The 10,258-nt window shown below is 43.0% G+C and overlaps 1 protein-coding gene across 1 annotated transcript in view; it reads left to right on the top strand.

Annotated features, from left to right (window-relative positions):
- The first annotated feature begins 1,270 nt into the window (after positions 1–1,270).
- LOC139063366 (uncharacterized) overlaps positions 1,271–10,258 on the top strand; it is a 33,567-nt gene continuing 24,579 nt past the window's right edge. The window contains exon 1 of the mRNA XM_070545090.1: positions 1,271–2,583. Coding sequence (XP_070401191.1) covers positions 2,520–2,583 — 64 coding nt within the window. The 5' untranslated portion in view covers positions 1,271–2,519. The remainder of the gene's footprint in view (positions 2,584–10,258) is intronic.

Raw genomic sequence — 10,258 nt, 5'->3', positions numbered from 1 at the left:
TGTGTCTGCAGCTCACCGCTTCTCCAGGGGATGGGTCAAATGCGGAGAACAAATTTCGCACACACATCAGTGTGTGTGACAACTAATGGGACTTTAACTTTAATTTTAAGTTGCTGCGAGGGTTTCCCGATGGCTATGCAAGGATGGACAGGGTTGAGCAAACTTTTCTAAACATCCATCAAGACAGAGCACGAGCTTGTGATTGGTCAGGACGCCGCAATCTTTAAATTCATCAAGAGCACCGCCATTGCTCTCTCAAAAATAAAGAGAGCCAAAGTTATTTAACAGCAGAAGTCCAAATATACGAACACCCTGGAGTCTGAAACAATATGTAGAATACAGTGCTTATCTGTCACTAAACTAACTTGAAAATTTCTACTAATTATGTATAAATGTAATTCTAATAATGTCCAATTCTTGAAGTTTTGTATAAAATCAAAAAAGGTGTCATTGTAAAACTCTGTCCTTCATTAATTCTGCTGCTCCTCTCCCGTCTGCATGTTACGTACACAAGCATATGTGAAATGTTACCACTGCACCCTACATAATTTCCACCTGCCCCATACACATCATACATATCGATGTAGCGGTTAGCTAGCATCATTCCATTATTGGTTCTTTTTAAAACACAGGAAAGGTTTTTCTTTACCTTGCTGACGTACGTTTCGTTTGCTGACTGCCTGTGGATGTTTTGCAGTCGGCAAACGAAACGTACGTCAGCAAGGTAAAGAAAATCCTTTCCTGTGTTTTAAAAAGAACCAATAATGGAATTAGAAACTAAATACAGTAAGAACACACCAAAGATATCTAGCATCATGTTAAAACTAGGGAGGAAATGTGGCAATTTTAAACTGGATCCAGCCAGCCTTCAAAAAGAAAACAGTTTGAAATGGCCAGTATGCTAGAAAGAAGAATCGTAGCAACTCACTTGTCATGGAAAAAGACAAGAAGCTCAAGAATGTTCGAGAACATGAAAACCAACCAGGTTCAAACTGAGTCTCCACTCGTCACACCCACAGTGTTGGCACTAATGACCATGTCAGAGCAAACAATTAAAACGATATTTCGTACCATACATGCTAATGGAAAGAAGGCAGGGCAATTTTCTGACTCGAGTTGAGGTTCCTGTAAATCTTTGCTTCTTTGAAATGTCCCTGTTCTTAAAAGGAACCCAGGTTACAAAAACTTGTGGTTCTTTAAAGACAAATGTTAGTATTAGCTATATTAAAATGGTGTAAAAAACCTTCTTGATCTCTTAGTTTTTATAAAAATTGTAAAAATAGTTTAACTTGTAGGTCACCATCATTTGTGTCGCAATGCACTCTGGGTAGTGACGTCATTTAGTTGTACTTTGGTTGCAGCTTTGGGATCCTGTAGGGACTGTTCAGCGCCATCAACATGTCATCTGTTCAGCCTTTTCAATTTGAACCAGAGTGAAACATTAATGAGGACATCACTGACCATGTTTCACAAAATGAGCTGCAAAATGAAGAGCAAGAAGGGCAGGATGAAGTGAGTGCAGGACTAGGGATGGGTACCTTTGGCATTTGAATCGATCCGGTACTAATTACCGGTACCTACGAATCGATACCGGTACTTAACGGTACCAATTTTCGATACTTTTGAGTGTTTATTATTTTAATTCTCTTTTATAATTAAATACATATTTTTCTCAATATATAACAATATTTGATAAATATCACGATAAATAACATATAACTGTTTGTATTTTAACATTGTCCTTGTAGTTTTATAAGCTGATAATTAAACTGAAGCAAACATCTTTACTGTGAACTAAATTTACCGTGTATCTTCATTCCTTTTGCCGTCCTTTTTCATTTGATTTTTCCTACTGGGAAGTTAGAATTTCCAAGGAGAAAGCGAACGCACCATTAGCTGACAACAATGGTGGCAATGGAAGCTAACATATCAAGCTAACAATATCTTAAACAGTTTATTTAGCTGCTGGAGCAGATTAAAACGATGCCTCACACTTAGATCGTCACTGGTTTCGTCTTCACCCGTCACATTTAGTAAAGTGAAGCCCAACTTTAGAGCGCGTTCATGTTGTTCTAGTCGGAAATTCGGAGTTCCGAGGAGAAAGCGAACGCACCATTAGCGAAACGGAAGCTAATATATCAAGCTAATTATATTTACCTACTGGAGCAGATTAAGATGAGGATGTCTCACTTAGATAGTTGTCGCTGGTTTCATCATCCAGTTACCCATCACATTTAGTGAACTGGACCCAAGCTTTAGTCTGCGTTCTCTCTACCATGCTGCTCTGTTTACAACTGGTTCACAGCAAGCGACGACAAAACGCTACTGCGCATGCGCAGCTGTCTTGGCAAGTTCTCGTTAGGATGGACGGGTACCGAAACGAGGCACCGTTTGAAATGACGTGAATCGGTGCTCGGTCGGTACTATGGAATTCGGTCGGTACCTTAAAGAGTACCGAATTCGGTACCCATCCCTATGCAGGACAAAACCGGTGGTGCGTGTGCAGCAAATGCGTCTCCATGGTAACCGAGAGGGAGAGTGTTTGTTGTCAAGAGCTCACATTTTTGTCAGCAGAAGTTAAAGGTAAGCTATCTTGTGGCCAAACTGATCCAACTCACTTTTCTCTGTGTGTGTTCCACGGTAACAACTTGCCGCACATCAGCTGGCCACTGTGCCTGCATCTTGACATGTCTGAATCTGTCTTACTGGCAGCATCGTAAAATTTTTGAGAGCACTGTATTGATACACTTACTGCTTGTTTTACTGACGGTATAGGTGAATTATCAGCTTCATCTGTGGCAAGTGGTGTGTCCAATGGTTCGCTCAAAGTGACAGTAGCGGTGCTACATCGATATGTGTTCCCCCCTCAAGATCAATTTCTTTTCCACCTGGCTGCGAGTGGTAATGATCCACTTACAAAAAATAACCCTCACCCGTACCCTAACCATAACCATCCTGTCACCAAAAATTTATGTTTTGCATAATTATAATTTATGACGGTACTCTGTGTAGCTTGTTTTAGTTTGTTTTAGGGTTATGGTTAGGGTACGGGTTGGGGTAAGGGTTAGGACTGTTGGTCTCTCTTCCGTTAGACCAAGCACGGGTACGGAGTAGATGGAGTTAAACACCTTTAAAGTTGACAGAACGAGGAGACAAATGATCAGAAGTCCATTCACTGTTTCGCCGCTCGAGAGGGGGAGAGCCGTTCTGCAGCAAGTCCCGCGACCTGCTCTTGCCAGATGCTTCGGACAGACTCTCGCCGTTCTGCTGAAACGGCTGATTTTTATTGAAGATTACAGGAATGTTACATACGCAGTTTGCCATGTACATACGTCAATGATTATGACAGGTGAAAATAACAGCCTTGTTAGCGGACAGTCTAGAACATTCATCCTTGAAAGTATCAGGAACATCGTGATACATTTATGACAGGAGAAGATACATTCACGGTGCGGAGAGGCACTGAGTGGAGATGGAATGTGTACACTCCTTTCTCTGGTGCAGGAAAAGATACACAGCTATTAATCTTTGTGTGGAGGCCTTGAGTATCTGAGTGAGTTTCCATAGCATAAAATGAGCTTATAAGGTAAATATATATATATTGCCTTGTTAGGCAGGATCTAACATGTCACAAGAACTTGTAATTATAAGATGAGCAGAAACATCTCCCTTTTGGAGTTCCTGCAGCTGTTTTAAGAGCTTGTGCAGGAGAGAAACACAGAGAGGCCTTTAACAGTATAACATGGTTCCATAATAAAAAGAGTAGCATGTAAGAATGAATAATAAAAGAGCTTATATGAGAGTTACATATATTTTCAATCCCCCTTTTGAACTCTTTTAAGAGTTCAACAAAGATGTAGGAAATCAAAACAACAACAACCCAAATTCCATCAAAAAGAATATAATAAGCAGAGTTTAAAAACACCAATACAAACAATCAATCAGATTACATTTTCTCATATCTCTAGGAGTAAACTAATACAAAAACATGATTATACTTTCAACTGAACATGTCACAACATGTATGGATCGCATGCACACCCGTATGAGGGCGAAAAACCATAATTATGTACGTCAAATAGGGAAAATTCCCCCATGTCCCCTCATTTTGAGGCGAACACCATTTGGCACAGAGTGGGCATGCCTAGGACATCAATGATCAAAAGGAATAAAAACAATAAAAACAAAAAACTCATAGAAATAAACAGTTTAAGGGATTGTTACAGAAATCACTCAATATTCTCACACTCTAACAACATCTTCTTCATCATGAGAGTCATCACTTTCATCAGATGGTTCCCCTCCCAAATAGATGTTAGGATTGGCTAGTAACAAGGGCATCTGGATAATTGGGTCAGCAGGTGGAGGAGAGATGGCAATGGTAATCAATCTCTGGACTAGTTGCCTAAGACAGGGGATACAGCAACAACCGCAAGTGACAAGAATGGCAGCGAAGACAGACATGGACACCAGGACGGAGGAAACGAGCGATTTGTATTTACCAAATACATCAAGCAAAGAGTCCCACATGGAGGTGTCTACACCAGAGTGGGATTTCATTTTTTCTGTCAAAGAGCGGAGGCCGTCTAAGGCCTTAGTTAAGCTACCGTCCGAGGCCGTATTGTTGGGTATGTAAACACAGCAATCGTGGGAAAACATGGCACACACGCCCCCCTTTTTCAGCTAACAGCATGTCTACAGCAATTCTGTTTTGGAACGCCATCAAGGAAGTAGCCGATAGTTGTTGGTGAACTGCCTCAAGTGCAGTACGAGTGTAGTTACTTAAGAGTTGAACATTGAAATGGATGTAGTTAATGCGATCAACATTTTTATTGGGAGTTATCCAGACAAAAATAGATTCCCATCCGGCGGCTATTTGGTCAACTAATTTGTATTCGTCGGGAACGCCTCTGGGGACACCAATGGCATCTATATAAGTGGGATTGTGAAATGCAGGTAAAGCTGGTACAGATCGCTTTCGTCGGGTGTTAGAGTGAGAGCTGGAAATAGGTGTATCACGAAGTGTTACGGGAGTTACAGTGACAGGTAACAGTAAAGTAATAAGGGCACACAAACCTGAAGATTTCCTGGGAAAACCATTATAGAGTTGTGGAGCACCACACCACCACCATAGATTGGCACGCTTTTTGGGTTTGAATTGTGATGAAACTGACACGGTTGTATTAACGCACCAATTTGTGGTGACATTTCCTAGAAAAGGACCGCCTCGTCCAATTAGATGAATACAACTGAAGTTATTAGGGGCCACAATGTTTGAAAAGAAGGGTGTACCAATGTCATCACCTGGTTTTTGCTTAGGAAAGATTTGTCCAAACTTAGTACAATTAGAATTTAGGGAAGTCCCGTTCATCAAATGGAGGAAACATTTTGGAGGGATCGGCGGTGGTACAATACGGAGAGTAGGGCGAGCTGAAAGGCAAACAAGACAATCTTGATCTGAGGCATTAGCTGCTTGTTCAGCCAGGAGTAACCAATTGTTAGTGCTGGCGGAAATGCCGGTAACCGTCTGAAATGTCTCATCAACAGAAGGGCTTTTAGTGTCAATAGTTATCGCTGGTGAGGGTTTATTTACTTTATCCATGTCAGTTAACACAGGAGCGGGGTGAGATTTACTTAGCCCGACAATATCAAAGACCGTAGAGGTAGGTGAAGTAATATTACGGACACAAAGGTGCACTGTCCAGTAGTACCTTCCACTAATCCAGGGAGCGAGTACAAATAGGGTACATCCGAGAGAGTTTATTGGGCTAATTATGAAAGTCAAAGGGCCTGTTTTGGATCCGCCTTGTTTTATCAATTTGATTCTGGTACGCCAAGTTGTAGCTACTCCTTTGGAGTAGGATGACCAATCATCGCCTGTTTCAGCAACAAGACTGCTCCACTTCCATTGAGAATAAGATCCCCACGTTAAGTACCAAACATGCTCTTTCAGATCAGATGGCGTGTAACGACCATGGGCAGGGTTCGAGGGCAAAACATCGTAGGGGAGTGTAACCGTGGTGGCTGTGGATAATGGAATACACAGAGTGATTGCTTGGGTTAAATAGAGAAAATCAGAGTTACACAGAGGTGAGGGGGATGGGAGAGGTAGGGATCGTTTGTGTCGGTCAATAGGTGGGGTATGGGCTGTTGGTGTTAGCGGGGTATTCTTAGTGGATGTAGGGTGTGAGGGTGGCAAGGGGAAGTCATTACAGAGGAACAAAATAGCCAATGGGATACATAGCAGGATAACAGTGAGAAGTAGGATCAGGAGACGCTGCCTGCACGTGAGAATAGGAGGGAATGGCCAAGACATAATTAGGCTTATACCGGTGTTAATTTAAGAAATTGTATGGGTTATAGCTGCTGTAATCAGTACCAGAGAACGCGCTATAAGCTAAAATTGCTATTGTTAACAAATCTTCTAAATTGGAGAAATCGCGAAAGTATCTGTCGTTCCTAAACCCCAACCTGCTGTCCCTGTATGCCAACCGGTTCAGCTTACTTGGATACCAGACTATTGTAAAGGATTCTTGTTGAGTTATGTTACCCTCAGAATCTTCTTCTGGCCAGGACAAATGAGTAATCAGAATGTACATAAAGATTGTAGAAACATATATCTAATACTTAAACAGGTAAATGAATAATAATATAAAATGAGTAGAGGGTGTAAAATATTACCCTTGTAAAATAGATGAGGGTGTGAAATAGAACCCAGATAAAATAAATGAAGGGTGTTAAATATAACCCTTGTAAAATAAATGAGGGTGTTAAATAGAACCCTTGTAGAATGTTCATAGGGTGGTTACTTCTTCCCCCTGTTGAGGTCCCTTCACTGGCTCCAGGCAGCTGCAGGGGGTGATGATATCAAGATTCTCGTCCTGCAGGATGTGGTGGTAGCTTGGCACGCTACCTCGTCCCGCAGAATTGGTAGCTTGGCACGCTACTGTAGCCAGCTACTTCTCTTCCTGGTTTTTAGGTCCCTTGTTGTGTTTGTGTTTTTTTTTTTTTTTCGGTCAGGCAGAAGTCAGCTGCTTCTCGTCCTGGTCCTTGGGTATTTTTCTGGTCAGGCAGATGTCGGCTGCTTCTCTTCCAGGTTAGGCTCCTCCCTCTGGGACAGGTTCTCTCGGACCTCAGTCAGGGTGCGGTGTGGCTCCTCCGCAGCAGCACACTGGGTCCAATGGTACCAGGAGTCTCCTTTGCCGTCCAGCCGGACAGCGTGTGACGTCCTCTCTGTGATCCTGTAGGGTCCGGTCCACCTTGGTTCCGTCCACTTCCTTTTGGTGACCTTCAGCAGGACCCAGTCTGTCCCAGGTTGTGGTGATGGGGCATCTGTGGTGGTACGATCAGCCTTAACCTGTAACGAGAACTGAGAGACAAGACTATGCAACAGGTTATAATATGACCTTGAGTCGAGGGAGTCAGTCAAGTCAGCAGTCAGAGGTAGTTTTGTGGCGGGTCCTGGAAACGGCCGTCCAGTCTGTAGTTCAAAGGGAGTAAACCTTGTGGTTTTGTTAACTGAGCTCCGTGTGGACATCAAAGCAAGGGGCAAAGCATCTAACCAAGTTAATTTGGTCTGTGCACAGATTTTAGCCAATTTGACCTTTAGCGTTTGATTCATCCTTTCCACCTTTCCCTGGGATTGAGGATGATACACTGAACCAAACTTGTGTTTCAGTCCCAGCATGGTTTCAACCTCTTGTAGATCTTTGTTCTTAAAATGTGTCCCATTGTCCGATCTGATCTTTTCCGGGAACCCGTGTTGGGGAATGTAATGATTGATCAGACATTTGATGACTGTTTTGCTGTCTTCTTTTTTCGCAGGCCAAGCCTCCGGCCATCCAGTGTAGGCATCTACACACACTAGGAGATACCTGTAGCCTTTTACCCTGTCAATCATATCTGTGAAATCTATGATTATCTCTTTTCCAGGGCATGTTGGTATTGGAAATTGACCTTGGATTGGTTTCAGGGTAGGTTTAATGCCAAACTGAGTACACTCTGTACAAGTTTTAACCAAATATCTGGCCATGTCTGTTAGGTATGGATGCCACCAGGGGGACAAATTTCTCATCATCTGTGCTACACCAACATGTCCAACACCATGTGCTTCTTCCATTGCAGTTTGCCTGATGCCAGGTGGTAGTATGGGTCTACCATCTGGACTTCTCCAAACATCTGTGTTAGTGGCGCCTCTTGCCAACCATAAAGTTTTTTCCTGTGTTGAAGCCTGATCTTGCATGTCTTTCAGTGTTTCTTTTGTGATGGATATTCTAGGATCAATGCTTTTTTCAACAGTTGCTGTTTCAACCACCAGGTTATATACAGGAAGATATTCAGCTGTTATCTTGGCAGCTCTATCTGCCTCCTGATTTCCCTTAGATACAAAGTCAGAGCCCTGACTATGTCCTTTGCATTTTATCACTGCCACTTCTGCTGGAAGGAATAAAGCTTCTGCTAGTTCCCTCATCTCAGACTCATGTCTTATGGGTTTGACCCCAGCAGTCACAAAGCCAGCTCTCAACCACTGTTTCAATTCAACATGCACGGCTCCTACAGCATAAGCTGAGTCACTGTAAATATTTACTCTTTTCCCTGTGCTCATTTTGAGAGCGGCAATAATAGCTAACACTTCTGCTCTCTGTGCTGACTGTTGTCCTTTCAGCTTTTCTGCTCCTGCAGTGAACCACTCGCCTGTAGGGAGTTGCTCTACTACTGCCCATGCAGCTTTTAATCCATCATTGTCATCTCTGTAGCAACAGCCATCTGTGAACCAGTTCTTATCAGGATTTTCTAGTGGGGTTGCACTTAAATCTGGTCTGACTTTTTCTTCTATTGCTGTTCTTTGTTCGCACGAATGAGGCTCCCCATTACCCATGTGGTCTGCCATGTTTATCCCTTCATGTGTGTAGGTGATGTGTGGGGCCTCTAGGATCTTACTGATTTTTCTTTGTCTTAGTGGGGTCATGGTGAAAGCTTGTGATGTAATGTAAGCCACTACACTGTGTGTTGTTAGTACTTTCAGAGGATAGCCCATTACAATATGTGCTGTTTTTTGTAAAATTTTAGCAAGGCCTGCTACATGCTGTGTGCAAGGTGGGTGTCTTTTTTCCATGTTATCTAGCATGACACTTATGTACATCAAAACAGTCATCAGGTAGGGGGCATGTGTCTAGGAGCTGTCGCAAACATTGGTTGAACAAACCAGGTGACAGGGTGAACCCTTGTGGCAAACGCGTGTATCTGAACTGCTGCCCTCTGAATGTGAAAGAGAAAATGTCCCTCAGAGACTCATGAAGTGGAAGACAAAAGAATGCATTTGCCAAATCTATGCAGGTAAACCATGCATGTGAAGGTGGTATGTTTGTCAGAGCCACATATGGGTTAGGGACGGGAAGTGAATCTGTGTTAAGTAGGGCGTTTATACGACGCAGGTCATGAACCATTCGATATTTACCAGTATTTTTCTTTTCTACAGGTAAAATCGGGGTATTCCATTCTGACATGGATGGCTCCAACACCCCTGCCTGCAATAGGCCATTGATGGTGTCTGCTATCCCCTCTTCAGCATACGGTTTGTGTGGGTATTGTGGAACCCACAGAGGAGCATGATCTTTTAGGTGAAAGGTCACAGGTGGGATGGACACCAACCCAACATCAGTGGGGCCTGTTGACCACAGGGAGGTGGGAAGCAAGTCTAACATTATCAGAGCATCAGGGTGATCGGTTCGTTCACGGCCATGAGATCTACTAATTGTTTCCTGTTGTAAATGTGTCGAATTACTACAAGCCGCAGTGATTTTAAATGTCTGAGTTGATTCTGAATAAGACACCTGTGGAAGAGGAGTTGAACGCCAATCAGTGGTTGCCAGGGAACGTTTAACCATTCCTCCTAGTTCTTTTGCCTGATGGGCTGGATGTAAAGCAAGAGAGACATGAGGGACTGCCTCATCTCCCATCATGTACCATGCCAATTGTTCCTGGGTTAGGTTGGCTGCAGCAGCCACACCTTCTGGTGCAGCATAAATATCTGTTGTTTGTACACACCATTGCTGTCCCTCTAAATGATTTTGGAAGGCCTCTTTGTACCAAACTGAATCATGTCTGTCATAGAATAATGTTAGGTGAGGAGGGTCAGGGGGAGAAACATAAGGATGGACCTGAGTCAGCCAGGGTTTCCACTGCTGGTACAGAGTCATTAAGCCAGGAGTGTCCTTGGTTTCAGTGTCCAACAGAGCCCAATAAATCTCAGCACAGT

The sequence above is a fragment of the Nothobranchius furzeri genome, chromosome 15 (assembly GCF_043380555.1).
Source record: "Nothobranchius furzeri strain GRZ-AD chromosome 15, NfurGRZ-RIMD1, whole genome shotgun sequence".
Classification (NCBI taxonomy): domain Eukaryota; kingdom Metazoa; phylum Chordata; class Actinopteri; order Cyprinodontiformes; family Nothobranchiidae; genus Nothobranchius; species Nothobranchius furzeri.
Note: the sequence above shows the minus strand (reverse complement) of the source record. Positions and strands in the feature narration are given on the sequence as shown.